We start from the raw sequence: 14,777 nt of genomic DNA, 5'->3' as shown, positions 1-14,777 counted from the left end.
CTCAGAAATTCAAAGAATTGATTATTGTGTTTTTACATTTTATTTTAGTTAAGTGGTTTAAAGAAAATTTGTGAGACACTGGATGAGTCACATTTATTTCAGAAAATAATGGAGTCCAAGACCTCTTGGTCAATTAAAACTGTCATCTGTCCATTTCTCTCTGTGATTCAAATGCATTTGGTTGTCATTGTAGGTTCACACTATTTGCAGGATAAATCCAAATTGCTAAAGGCATGCCTTTTTATTAAAAACACTAATGATGTGTTAGAAAAAATAATCTTTAGATGTGCCATGAAGCATAACATAGTGGTGGTAAAAAAGTATAAGCAATTAATGAAATAATCTTACCCATTATATATTATAGACACAGCACTATATTGTTTTGTGAACAGTAATATTGCCCAGTAGTAACTGGTTTCTTCAAACTGTATACTGCAAAACAATTATCAAGACAGAGGAAGGTCAATGGTAAGCAAAGGAATGAAATTCTGCTTTGTTTTTTCTCCTCAGTCTAATCGCTTCTTTTCTGATATGACAAGTATAAAAGTCACAGAATTTACTGGAAGATTATAGCAGGGAGCCTTAACTAATCTCCTCAACTGTAATCTCAAGTGTCAAATATGATAGCAGAGATTAAGAGAGTTTTTGTCTAAATCAAAAAAGCCATTCTTGACCATGTTACAGTAGTCACAGGCAAAGGAAAAAATCAGCATTTATTCAATTCTCATGTATAACAAAGAGTCAAATACATGTTATTTCTCAATTTATTGCTTATGCTTGGACTGTCATTTGCTCTCTTCCATCTACAGTAAATATCCATAGAGTTCACCTTATAAATGATTGAATAGTCTGCTTATACCAAGCAAATATGCACTGCAGTGCTCTAATATAGGAAAAAAGCAGGAAGGAAGCTTCATTGTTAGGATAAGTCTTAAAGCTGTCTTTGTTATGTGCTTTATTAGGGGATCTGATGCTTCCTGGAGTGAAGGTTGCCGCGTGTCTTCTGAAACTTGTCTCCATGAAAATCTCATAACACTTTATTCCCATAGAAAATCTCTCTAACATTTAGCTTTCAGCATTCTTTATGTCCTGGTATCTGATCTTAATTCTATTTCTACTCTAAGAAAATGTAAAGGTGGAGTTAAATTTTAAAAGTAGGAGCTTTGAAATGCACATGTCAAAAGGAGCACATAGAAGTTATTCCTGATTCCTGGTCTTGAGATCCTAAACCATCATGTTATTTCCTTTGTCCCACTGTGCTTCTACCCAAATCCTTCAGTCTCCATATGCCATAGTGACAAAGGACTGTATGCTTCTGTCTCTCCTTGTCATCGTGTTTTGGCTGAAGAGTCCAAAGAATGATCTGCAAAAGTTTGGATTTTAGATCCTCTGACAGATCACAAATACTGACATTCTAGCTCTTGAAAATTGCCCATGCATTTCCATGTTTACTATAAATGGATAGTCAGATTGCAGCATTAAAAGTAACAAAGCAAACAGTAATTTAAGATGCCATCTCTAACATAATATTGACTTATTAGCAAATTTCACAGTCCTAGAAAAAGAATTTTCTGTTATTCCATCAACACAGAAGTTCTCTGTGCTGTTACCTAGACCACCTTTATGTTAATTAGAAGGAAAAGGTGATATATAAAAGTGCACTGCAAAATGCCTTTTTGAGTGAAAAGTAAAAGTGGGTTTCATTGTGTATATCAAATATTTTGTAGTCATTGTCCCATTAAAAATTTTTTCCTCTTATTGTTGGTCCCATAATGCAAATTTTCTTATCAAAAGGAGACAAAGTTCTCAGAATGTTGCAGAGCAAATGTTGTACATTTAAAAAGTGATTTATTGTAATATTTTGAGAAATAGAAAGACTAGATGATCAAATTTGTGTTGCCATAATTATTCATTTGGCAGATGCAGTAGCAGACCACAGAATGTGATATATGGGAGTTTTTGGTAGTTACAAATATCATTATACTTCACATTGCCTTTTTAAATGTACTAACATATACTTGCATCTCCATCAGTATAAAAACACAGAGATGTCAATGAAGATAGTGATGCTATTTCAATTTCTGATATTGGTTACTCTGAATAACACTTTATCTGTTCTCTTGTCATTTCAGCTGTAAATCAAGGGTGTAATTTCATCAGGATTTTTTTCCAGATAAATTGAATGTGTAAAGTACCTTACATTCCTCTCCAGTTAAATTAGTTTAATTAAGAAAGGTTGAGCACTTTGGAGAAAAGGTCAAGAAAGAAGGACAGAGGGAGGCATGATAGAAAGTATGTGTAAAAGTTAATAGATTAAAGCATCTATAATTGATTTTCTTGAAAGACATTAATGTGTGCATGTTCCTAATTTGTAGATGCACTACCATATCACCTAAGATATTAGAATATGTGCTGACTACTTGGCTTTTACTGGGTACAACAATGTCTGCAGGGGATGATGTTTGTTCCCTTTTCTTAGGTAATGAGTATATTGCCCTTCAATTGTAGTACCAGACAGTGAAAAATCAGATCAGTTAATATTGTGTAAGTACTTAACAGTACAATTTAAATGACCAGGCTTGTTTGTTGAATAGTTTTGGTCATATATAACACTCAAATAAACCAAATTAAGTCAAAAATTAAAATACTAATAATTCTATTATTTTAACCAGAAGTTTAAAATCAGGAATTAGGAAGTATTACTCTTTGCCCAAAGATGAAAACTTTAGGACATATTAGAGGAAATTCATACATTTTAGTACATTTTCACAGTCTGACTAAGTTTTACTGAGCAAAGACTATGAACACTGTATGTTTGAACTCTCTTCAGTGTTGAAAAGCAGGAGTAGTAAGCGCAGAACTCCAGGACTACGACATACTAAATTCCATACTTTCACATTAGAGGTGTTAATCAAAACAGGTCCAATGCCTGTTTTGAAATCATCTTTTTTTTAGATGTAATTTACTGCAGTTTTCATTATACCTTTTTTGTCAAGAGCTCCTAAACGGGGAAAGCATCTCTGTTGCGACAGTGTGTTCTTTGTTGTGATTGCTTCACGTCTGTATCAGAAATGCAGTAAATACAGAATGTCTATGCAGGACCTGTAGGCAGTTGTTTAACAGAGCCTGTGGGGTCTCTGTTCCATTGCTTGGAAGATTTTGGAGTTGCTGCAAGATGTTACGGCATTGCCTTGCCAAAATTTGATTTCTTGGCTCATTGCCATAATGAAATAGTATCTGTGAAAGAATGCACTCATATGTTATGTTCAACAGAATAGTTATCAACTAAAATATTTTTAACATTTGAACTTTGTCTATTGCGATGGAGCTACTTACTAATGCGACTTTGATAACTAAAGGCAAATGTCTGGTTTTGTTGCTGACTTGCCTAAGCTGTATTTTTCTACGTACCAGAATGTATATTTTGACATGAAAATACGAAACTTGGAACAATATCCCTAGAAAGAAGTTTTCTAGGCTTCATTCCTGAAGATTAGTGAGTTTCTGCTGTGATTTTACTGTAAGTGTTATTTCTATACTTAAATATTTGCAGGCACTTCAGTAGATCAAAAACCTGTTTGGTTTTTTATTTATTTTTTCTCCTTGATATTTAAGCATAAAAAGAAAAAAGAATGTTTTGAATGTATAAAATCAATCTAATCTGTCTTTTGGTTTATTTATAGACCTGTTAAATGCTTATAAGTGATCTTAAGTAATTCTCTGGATTCAATCATTAAACTTAAGTATGCACACATGCTTTCCACTAACAGGCTTTCATCCTGACCAACTAGATAGGATGAGGCTGTTGGGGCTGCTCCTGTTTGTGATGCTGTGGATGGCTGGCTGCTGATGTCAGTGGCCAGCCACAAACAAATGTGTGCAAGCACTGTGGGAGCTGCTGAGCATCACTTCAGGCACAGGTGAGCTGAAGGCTCACCTCTCCCGGGCAACCAGGTCTGGCAATCCCCAATAAAAACAACCAAAAAGTTCAGTGAGATACATCTGATGCTGAATTGCTTCAATGATGTGCAGTGTTAGGTCCTCCTGGAGCTGGCCTTAGGACTCAGCTTACCCTGACCTGGCCCTGGATCCCCAGGTGTCCCAGCTGCTGGCAACAGCGGCACCAGTACCTGCTCCTGAACCTCTTAACCGTAATTGCTAGCTAATTCATGGCTGCTGGCAATCCCACACTGACATGTGCTCTGCACACACACCACACATACCTACTGCAGCTTCCACAGCTGCTGGCACCCTGGATACATGGGCCCCTTATCCGGTTGCCATCAGTCGGACCTCCCACACATTCTGGTGTGTCCAGCTGCTGCCATCGCAGGCACCTTGGACCTCCTGAGCTCATGATCTCATCCTAATGGTGTCACTTGCACCTCCATACACACATATGCACACAGAATAGGGACTTCCTCAGCCAGGAAATTAATCAGAGATGGAATTTACTAAGAAAATAGAACACTCTGGTGATCAGACCAGATAAGTGTAGTGACCACACACTCATGATTTGCAACCAGGCCCTCTTGTCCCACTTACCTCTCCATCTTCCCACCTATTTTCCTTCTTTCACCTTGATTTAATTTAAGTGCAATCATGAGATCAATTTTCTTTCTTAGTAGCATGGGAAAATGTGATTGCTTGTGTCTGGCAGGTGTTGTGGTTTTGACACAAGGATTTATCCGAATGCTGTTCTGGTGGTACAACATCCTTGTGCCTCCCCTTGCTGACTAAGTGTTAAGAGAGATTTCAGTAGATGCTGTGTGCTTCTGAATCTCTGCTGCAGTTGATAGAGAACATATATATGAAAAGTATCAATGGAAAATTAGCAGGCAAGAAACTAAGCTTTCAAAAGAAATGTGTGTTCCCCCTGAAAAAAAAAAATAAAAATTGAAGACTACAGGAACAGTACCTTAGTTGTATGTAATGAAAACAATGCAATGAAACCATCATTTGTCTTTTAAAATCTTTAGAATAAAACTAAGTCTACCTCATGAGTGAGTATCCTCGAAAAGCAGTCTTTAAAACACAGAGGATCTTTGAAATGGTGGATGACCATTCAGACCTATAAAAAATGCCAATAGGTCTCACCAATAGCTATTGAAAGCTAGTTTAAATCTGAAGGCTTGAAACCAAAAGCCACAAGTAACGTATTATTCCAAAATCCACCAGCAAATTCTAGTAAACATTGAGTTGATTTTCCTTTTTTCTCCTTTTTGCAGCTGCTAGTTTGATTTGAACTGTTTATTCACAGGATGAAAGAGATGTTTTTAAGCATTCTCAACAGTTCCAAGTGATTGATGTAAATTTTAAAAAAGCTACTCTGATTTAAAGAGAGTTGCTAGGAAACATGCAGTTTGAAGATGAAATCTCCCACTGAGCTTGTACAATAGGAAGTAAGTTGTAGGGTATCCTGACTTAAAGATGATATAGATAAACTGTTAAATTTTCATGTATATAAATACATCTGTTGTGAACTTACTGAATACATGATTTATTTCCAGGTCTTCATTTACTGATGAATAATAAGGTATTACTAAGTTCAAGAAAATGTGAAAATCAGATAGAAAATGCCAAGAATGCATTGAAGATTTTCATACAGTCTCATTTCATTTTTCTAAAATACAAAATTATTTTTTTCTTATAAATGAGGCTTTTTCAGAATTGATTCCAAGAGGTTGTTCTGAGTGGTCTAGTTTTTTTTTTTTTTTACAAACTTTAAAAAAATTTAGAGCTCCAAAAGATAATAGGAACTATACACCTAATTTTACTGGAAAAGTTAATGGGTTTTGTCCCTTCAAAGCTGTTGGCCAAAGTAACCTGAAAATCTGTGTTATCATGAACGAATGCCCAGTTTCAATAGTGGATGTTTATTTGTATTTATGGCTGATTTTTTTTCATGCTTGTTTTAGAGACTTGGGTGTGTTTGATTATCTTAAAGTGAAACTACTTCAGCTTTAAGACACAAGCGGAATCTACTTGTATGTATAGGAACAGAGTAGGATGCTGTTCTCTGTGATGCTCAGTACATGGCACGAGGTTTATTGATTTTTGTTTGCTGCAATATTTTACCAGGCAATCTTGAAGCAGCTAAGCCTTACCACATGCTTTCAGAAAAGTGAGTAATGCCTGTGAGTTATGGCAGTAACTGCTTATTTATTACTTCTTATTTATTACCTTAGAAGAAGAACAACTGGTCGCTGATAGAGCAAATGATGTGAAAAGGGACACGGAGCACTGGCTGCCTGACCCTTTGCTGCTGACATGAAGATTAAAGACAGTGTTTAAATATCGCTAAGCAACACTTCATGATCTGAAGCTTTTTCAAAACAAAACTTATTTTACAGTTCAGTGACTTAAGAAAAGTAACTAAACTGTATTAATAATTAGTAGTAAAGTTGAGCTTGTTTAGCTTACCACAAATTAGATTTCTATTTTTCCTAAAAAAATATGTTTATAATAGCATTACCAGATGACTCTTCATTACAGAGTTGTTAATTAACTGTAAGATGAGGTAGGTGTGTGACTGCTGTAAAACCCTTGTAGGGAAGAGAATTAATATTAATTCATGATGAATCTGTGGATGCAAATAAATAAATAAGACAACTTAATAGCACTATCTATCTGGCAGGACAAAATAACAGAAAGACAAAAGAGAATGAAATAATGAAAATGAGAAGCATAATGTAGCAGGCAACAAAAGTCCCATAGGACTTCTTAATAGCCAAACAAAAAAGCCAAAGTGCCTACTGAGCAATGGACTGAAGAAGTTGCTGATTCTCGAGGTCTGAATTCTTTGATGTGTAAGTATAAAGGAAGCAGGAGAACTAAATTCACAGTGTGATGAACTACCAGCATGTTGTCCTACTTGAAAAAATGGTTCATTACAAAATTGCCACAGAAAGCAGACATCTAACAGTTAGGTTGCCCATTGATATCCCTGGGACCTGCTGTTTCATATAACCATCTTCTGCAAATACATTTGATGGTTTTGTCTTTTGTTATAGCTGCTATGTTTTCTTGCTTTGTAGAATAGGCACTATTTCTTTCAAGCACAAAAGACATGTCTAGTGAAGGAATTTATTGCCTTTTTGGTGCTTGATTCTTGGAGAGAAGTCACAACTTCCAAAGAAAGAGGCAAAGAGGGGAAAAAATGGGTAACTGAGCCAGGGTATGTTGTGGATGATCACTTTTCCAGGGTGTTACATCTTCTCTCTCCTCATCAACATGAGGGTTAAAGTGCAAAAGAGGGTGCAAAAAATAAATTTACCAATATTTGTAAAAGAACAGAAGTTTTTTATTGCATTCCAAAGTTAAGGTTACTTATTGAAATTTTGACCAAGCCCTGTAGTAACCCTGGAGTCCTCACAGGTTCACAGAATCGGTAAGATTGGAAGGAACCACAATGGGTTATCTGGTCCAACCTCCATGCTCAAGCAGGGTCATCCTGGAGCACATGGAACAGAATTACTTCCAGACAGCTCTTGAATATTTAAACAATACTGGGTCCAGTATTGAACCTTGGGGGACATATCAGTGACAGGCCTCCAGCTAGAGCCTGTGCCACTGATTGCAGCCATCTGACATCTGCTGTTCAGCCAGTTCTCAATCCACCTCACCATCCACTCCTTCAATCTGCACTTTTTTAGTTTGCCTATGAGGATGCTGTGCGAGACAGTGTTGAAAGCCTTGCTGAAGCCAAGGTAGACAATATCCACTGCTCTCCCCCCATCCATCCAGGTAGTTGTTTCATTGTAGAAGGCAGTCAGATTGGTCAAGAATGATTTACCTTTAGTGAATCCATGCTGACTACTCCTGTCATCCATGTGGATAGAAATGGCCTCCAGAATGAGGTGCTCCATCCCTTTTCCAGGGATTGAGGTGAGTCTAACTGGTTCCCTGGGGCCTCCTTCTTGCCTTTTTTGAAGACCAGGGAGACATCTGTTTTCTTCCAGCCCTCAAGCACCTCTCCTGATCACCATGACCTTTCAAAGATTTTTGTGAGCAGCCTCATTGTGGTGTCCACAAGATCTCTGACAGTGTCCTCTTGTTACCAGGGCCACCCCCTACATTTAGCAATGAGCCCTCATTGTCCTTTGTTTCCATTTTGTTAATATTTGAAGAAGCCCTTCTTGTTTTTGTTGACATCCTTGTCCAGATATAATTCCAGGTGCAATTAAATTCCTCACCACCTCCAAGATATTGGTTGTTCATGTATCCAAGTCAATGTTTATTAAGTAAAATTACAGAGCAGGTTGAATTGTCCCATAGTGGTAAAATCACTTCTTAATTTAATCTGTTTAAACATATTAATGAACTGATTCTGGGTTTGTTTGGTTTTTTTATTTGTTTAGCACACGTAAGCAGTAGAAAAAAAAGGAGTAATTGGCAGGGGGAGGAATTAGACTGCACTTTACTCCAACTTGATGCTTCTTTGCTATGTTAGTGCAAATTTCCTTGTAATTGTAAATTCTGTTCAAAAAGAATATCTGATTTATGGACTATCAAATTGATGTGCTTTTTAGCTGGATTTCATTCATGTGAAATGGATAGAGTAGCTGTATTCTTTATAGAATGAAGTGGAAAATATTAGAAGCAGGACTATAGGTGATAGACTATTTTGGCCAGTGGATGGTATTGTGGGCAGTGGATTTGAAATTCCATTTCCACTTGTATAAATCTGTCAAAAATTAAAATTTTAATTTTAGAAATCACAAGGAAATTAAATGTTTCTACAAGCCTTTATGAAGGGAACTAAAGTCACTTTTGGATGTGTAAGAGAGAGCCAGCTAACTTCTAACATTTTCTGTAGATGCAGCAGTGCTGTAAGAGCAGGGCTGGCTTGGAACTTTATTTACAGCAGTCCCAGAGAACTGAAACGAGATAAATCTGTGCGGTGGTGAGGAACTTGACTGCCATCACTTTCCCGGTAATAGAGAAAGCTAGTAAATTCTAGTGGCCAAAATATTGGTTTCAAGTAAATAAAGGGGTTGTGGGTGATGACTGAGAAGCCAGACCTTTGAACAAGATGTAGTGCCCTTTTTAATGTCACAGTTCAACTAGAATGCCAAAACTTTTTGACTGATGACAACATTAGATTGCAAAGACCAAAATAGTAGAAAAAGACAATAATAACAATAAATAATATATAATGTTTGTAATTACTTTTTTGAATTCAAAAGTTTCTTAGTAATTCTAAATACTGAGCAATTAATAGGATTTATGAGTAGTTAGTTATCATAGCAGAAATTCCAGCTCTGGTAAGAAAATAAAGATAATGAGCAACTGGATGCTTACAAAAATCACTAAAAGAGTGTGAAGTAAAACAAATACAAAACACTAATTAGGCTGAAGTATTACGTTACTTCTAAAAGTCTTTGATTACAACTTGTCACTGTGTTAATTTACTAGTGAATTTTTGCAATTATATATATTCATGTTTTGAAAAAGGGTAGAGAACCACAAATTTCTTCTAGATTGTTTTATCTATTTATAGTCTAATCTGGATGGAATCCCTACCAATTCTAAATCTTGAATATCTATAATTATCATAATATGCCAGGAAGTGAAAATCATAACAAGTATCTTGATTTACCTCTCCTAGCTAAGTGTACCATGCCAGAGCTTTTAAACACTTTCCTCTGCCCCCTCTTTTCCCATTCAGCAATTGGGGCTCCTGGGAGGAGACCTTAGTGGATGTTGGGGGCTGACGCAGTAAGCACTCTGAAAGCCTCGACAAGGGAGATTCAGGGAAGATCTTGCCAGGGTAGATGTTTAGATTTACTGACAGAGGAAACTGCTAGTTCTTGTGCTCCTTTACCTATCTATATCTCCTTTGCTTTCCCTCTCTGCCTTTCTTACTGCCTTTCTGGTTTGGATTATTGTTGCATCCTTCCCCACATCACTTACATGTCCCACATGACATTCCTCCCCTCTATAAAGTTGAGATCTATTTCTTTGACTCCTCTTCACCCCTTCAACATTCCCCAGTGTTGCTCTGTTCTACTATGTCTGTCCCTGTCCCTTTTTGATTTCAAATCTGGCAGGTTATGTAGCCTATTTGCACTACCTTTGATTTTACAATCTCTATTCAACTGACTTCCATTGCCTGCTGTTTGTAATTTCTTTTCGTGCCTAAATATCTAAATGTGTAAATGCTTTATTTCCTTGCAAAACCATGATGTCATCAAAATAACTGAATTTAGCAGAGAAATGATGGAAACAGTCTGTTTTCATAGCTGTAAAATACCTGTCTTTTTCTCCTTAATGAATGCCTAAGTGCACTGAAAACCTGAAGAAAGCCACACAGAATATGGCAGAAAACATAGACATTTTCCTAAGGTGCAGTTAGAGAGACTAACAAACCCTTACAATTGGCTAGTATAGAGAGGCAGGCCTACCCTTGTGTCCTGGGAACACATCTCATCCTAATGAAGCATTACAAGACACTTCAAGCCTCCAGTAGCATTCTGGCAGGTCCCCGTGTTCAGAAGCGAATGCGCTTTTATTCAGCAGTCATTGCCCCAGTTTTTTTTCCACTTCCTTTGGGAGGATTGCACTCCAGATAGCTCACCAGAAGTGTGGTTTTTTGGATCTAGCAAGGCAGAGGCTCTGTAGAGGTGACTGGCTCTTTTGGGAAACTGAACAGTCAAAAGGGACCTAAATGTGTTAATGAGCATTTCATATTAATTAAACAAGACACAGTTGCAAATAAATGCCTGTTCATTTTATTACATATTTTTGAAATGCCTTACTTATTCGTTAAAGTTATCATGCTTTGTCTTGAGAAAAGGGTAGTGTACTGTGCGGACTGAAAAGAGTATGTCTAGGTATGTAGTCACTCTGCTTTTACAGGGGAGAAAATTGAATCATACTGATGGCTGAATCATTCTTTGGGAATGATTTTTCCTTAGGCAGCAATATCCTTCTCACTCTTCAAAGAAAAAAGGTAGAGAGCTGTAAAGTGAGAGTCAGTAGGTAGTGCTGCCTGGGCACTGCAGCCCATAGTGCTGCCTCTGGCACCAGTGCTGCTACCTCAGATATGCCTGGATTCCTTGGGCAGCTGGGTGCGAACATCATGTACAGCCACACCACCTCACACATACAGACAATAACCTGCATGCTGTCTCATCTCATAGCAGGCAGTTCTGCCAAAATTCAGCAGCACAATGTGACCTCACTTCTTACCTCCAAGCTGAGATGAATCAGGAGGAACGGCTGTGCTATATATACAGATCCCACTCAGCCGAAACAAACGAGAGCAGGGAAAGCATTTAAATCCTGGCAGGGTGGATATTTTCATATCTGAATAAAATGAGATATTTATAGCGTTTACTGACACAATTTTTATTTACTGTAATTGGAACTGTAGTTCAAACCCTCTTTTATTTCTGAGCCAGCAGAAAGGGATTTTTGGAGAGCTAGAAGACATTTTAACGTTCCAAAATTGAAACTGAATTCTGCAAAACAGAGGTAGGAGGGATCTTCCATCTATGACTGTGGTGTCAGAGAATAAAATTCTCTTAGCAGTCTCCTCTATCTATACATTTGAACACAGTTATTATCACCATGAGCCGCTGTGTAATTATCGTTATTACCAACAAAGTTCCAGTTTCGTTGCTATTTGACTATGTGCATTATTTCAGCATAACTATGCAGTTTTACTCATGTCACTTGGAAAAAATGTTACAGTGTCATATCATAAGGGTGGGATAGCCAGGGTATGGCTGCTGAAAAAGAGTACAAAGCCATTTCTTGATCTACCCTAGCACTATCTTCTGGAAAAGACATACCTTGGTCGTTTAAGGTAGATGCCTGAAATAGTTGTGAATATCCTTTGTGTGACAGAGTCTGAAGAAACTTTAGTGCCACTAGAAGTGGGAAGGTAAAGATATTTGGTAAATTCTTTCCCTTGGATCCAGTTACATTAAGCATATCCATTTGTTGACAATGTAAGAGCCATTTTCCAGGGAATATTTTTAAGTAACTAAATCTTAGTTCTGGAGTTCACTGTTTAACTCTTGTCTGTGTTTTGCTGAGCACAGTTTTTATGTAACAGCCATGGCCTTAGGGTCATGTCAACTAATAGTTTCAAACTTTTTGTTAAGGATTTAATATGCTAAAAAAAAAAAAAAAAAAAAGGGAAGAAATGTGATATGCAACAGCTCCTGTAATTTCTCAGCTAAATGATTCTCTTGTGGTATTTCTTGTAGTTTTCCTACACTATATTTTATCAAAACACTGTGAAACACTCTTCTAAGGAAAGTTCACTGTTGGAGGAATGTTCAAATGAATATCTGAGAGTTATTCTGCGAAAGAGGGGACATGAGTAAGGCCCCAGTGGCCAAGTCATGCTCCCAGCCACCTCAAGGAGAGACATGAGACACATACACTGTGGCAGGCATGTCTGGCAGCAGCTCAGACCAGAGGTTCTCTGTAATCAGGGCAGCAATATCCCAAGCGTACTTTGGGAGTAAGATACGTTTGTGCTTGTGCTTTGTAATTCAAAACTGCCCCTTTCTTGGTGTTGAAGGTGGGAAAGAGGGCAGTTTTGAAACCAGATCTAAGACATTGGGATTTTGGAAAACCAGAACAATTTAGTAAAAATTTTGACATGGAAAGAACAAGAATCACAGTAAAAGGCAGAAGCAACTGTCAGAGCAGTACTCGGTATGGGAGGCTGGAAAGCAGTAGCATTGAGATTACACCTTGCAAAAAGTGACAATGCCATATTAGAGCCATTTAGGTTGGAAAAGAACTCTTGAGATCATCTGGTCCAACCACTACCCCAGTGCTGCCTGAGTCCACCACTAAACCGTGTCCCTTACTGCCACATCTACAAGTGGCTTTTTTAGCATGCACCATGTCCCAGGATGCATGTTACTGGAGGGTGTTTAAGTATGTATAAGTGTATTTTATAATAAAATAGTAACAAAATTAATAGAAAAATACTAGAAATAGTAACAAAATGAACCTAGAGGAATGGATGATATTGGCACGTGCCTGAGATACAGTATTCTGTCAGTGAACTTCTTAACCAGTCCTACAGCAGAACAAATCAAGAAGTAAGAACAAGATGTGATGGATATAAAGGATGCATTTATATATTCATGGCAAGAAATCATTAAACAAAACAGAGAATTGCACATTGCAAACATCATGACACATTGCCCTAAAGAAATAGATAATAGTCACCATCAAGAAACAAAAGACAAGCAAATTATTCTGAAAACAAAGAAGTAAAAAAATCTTAGAGAAGTATTCTGAAAAACTGTTTCTAAAATCTTACAATATTCAAAAGAAGCCGCATGCTTTTTTAGCTTGATTTTAGTATATATACAAGCAGGGTTTCTCCCATAGGGCAAAGAGAAAACTTTGAATACAACATTGAAATAATGATTTTACGGAACCTTTGAAAAGAAAACTCAAAAAAATTAATACCACCTTTCCAGAGGATCATTAATTATATAGTAAAGGTTTAAAATAATTATATACTAGATAAAACACATGAATTCTGAAAGCGATTACTTCAGTTTCACTGCAGTCTTCTTTTTACAGATTTGGAAATCATGAATTGTAATGCAGTTTTTATGGGGACAAAGAAGGATAGAATCTGGAAAATTAGTGTAAAAAAGGATGTTCAGTTTTAACATTTACCATATTACTATCATTGGAAAATCTGAGTACTCTGAAACAGTGTGCACTCTGAATAATAGAGATCATACATTTGATCCAGCAAATTTGATAATTCATTTATTATTCAAAAGACTGTATCCTATATTAACTTTTAAGTATTCAGTTTAGATACATAATCTGGCAGGTCAAATGTGATATGAGATAAAGCCTTATGTCAGAATTATTCACTTTCTTCTTTCTCTGTAATAGGTATTTTTAGCTCTCTGAATGATGGTCTTGCAGTGGACAATTCCTTCTGAGATAATGGCTGAACAGAAGATAACCATTTGGTTCTTTATCTATCATCTCATTACACCCTCTTTTGCCATCTCTCTGGCAGGTAAGATGACCTCCTGTTTTAATTCATTAAGCTATTTCTTAGTTTTATGTGTTTCAAGGTCAGTGAGACTGTTTGTATGGCTTTAATTTATTTGTGCAGATTCAATAAGTTACTAAATGTGAAAGATGAAAGCATACTTATTAGAATGGATGCTGTAAAAAAAAGTTTATAAAAATACTCTTCTGTTCTAATTTAGTATATAGAATTAAATATTTTTCTAGATTATAAAAATTTATCAACTATCTATTGCTCACAGATGATAAACATGTTTAGAATAATGGAAACGTTCCCATAAGAAGAGACACTAAACACAAAGTTGTATAACATAGACACTTTCTAAAATTCACAAATTTTCACCAACCCAATATAGTGATAGGGTAATACCACATAATACAGTAGGGTATTTCTGCATATTCTGATTTTCATTTTTAATTAAAAAATTAAGATGTTTCATAAATAGAGATGGGACCATAAATATTAAAACATTCTGAAGTCATATTTCTAACATCTAAAATTACAGAGATGTTTGCAGCTAAAATTTTAGTTCCATTTTAAGAGATAGAAGGAGGACTTTGGAAAGGAGAAATTCAGGATTAAAATCTAGTTTCTGTTCCAACCGTTCCAAACAACTTTGAGATTTGTAAAACTTTTTTCAGATTTCCATGACAATTTAAATGAATCTGATTTTTAGTTGCTATGATGAATTATACAGCCAGCATAACCAGAACATACATGAAATATTGACCAATATTTGAAA

The 14,777-nt window shown here is 36.4% G+C and overlaps 1 protein-coding gene across 1 annotated transcript in view; it reads left to right on the top strand.

Annotated features, from left to right (window-relative positions):
• Positions 1 to 14,777, top strand: part of LOC114062227 (contactin-1) — a 154,776-nt gene that overhangs the window by 66,531 nt on the left and 73,468 nt on the right. Inside the window, exon 2 of the mRNA XM_027893446.1 lies at positions 13,891 to 14,020. Within this exon, the coding sequence (XP_027749247.1) occupies positions 13,909 to 14,020 (112 nt within the window). The 5' untranslated portion in view covers positions 13,891 to 13,908. The remainder of the gene's footprint in view (positions 1 to 13,890; positions 14,021 to 14,777) is intronic.

This window comes from Empidonax traillii, unplaced genomic scaffold (assembly GCF_003031625.1).
Source record: "Empidonax traillii isolate 1590-97213 ecotype Southwest subspecies unplaced genomic scaffold, ASM303162v1 scaffold388:size1278207, whole genome shotgun sequence".
In the NCBI taxonomy this organism is placed as follows: Eukaryota; Metazoa; Chordata; class Aves; order Passeriformes; family Tyrannidae; genus Empidonax; species Empidonax traillii.
The sequence above is the reverse complement of the archived record's forward strand: the minus strand, read 5'-3'. Positions and strand labels throughout refer to the sequence as shown.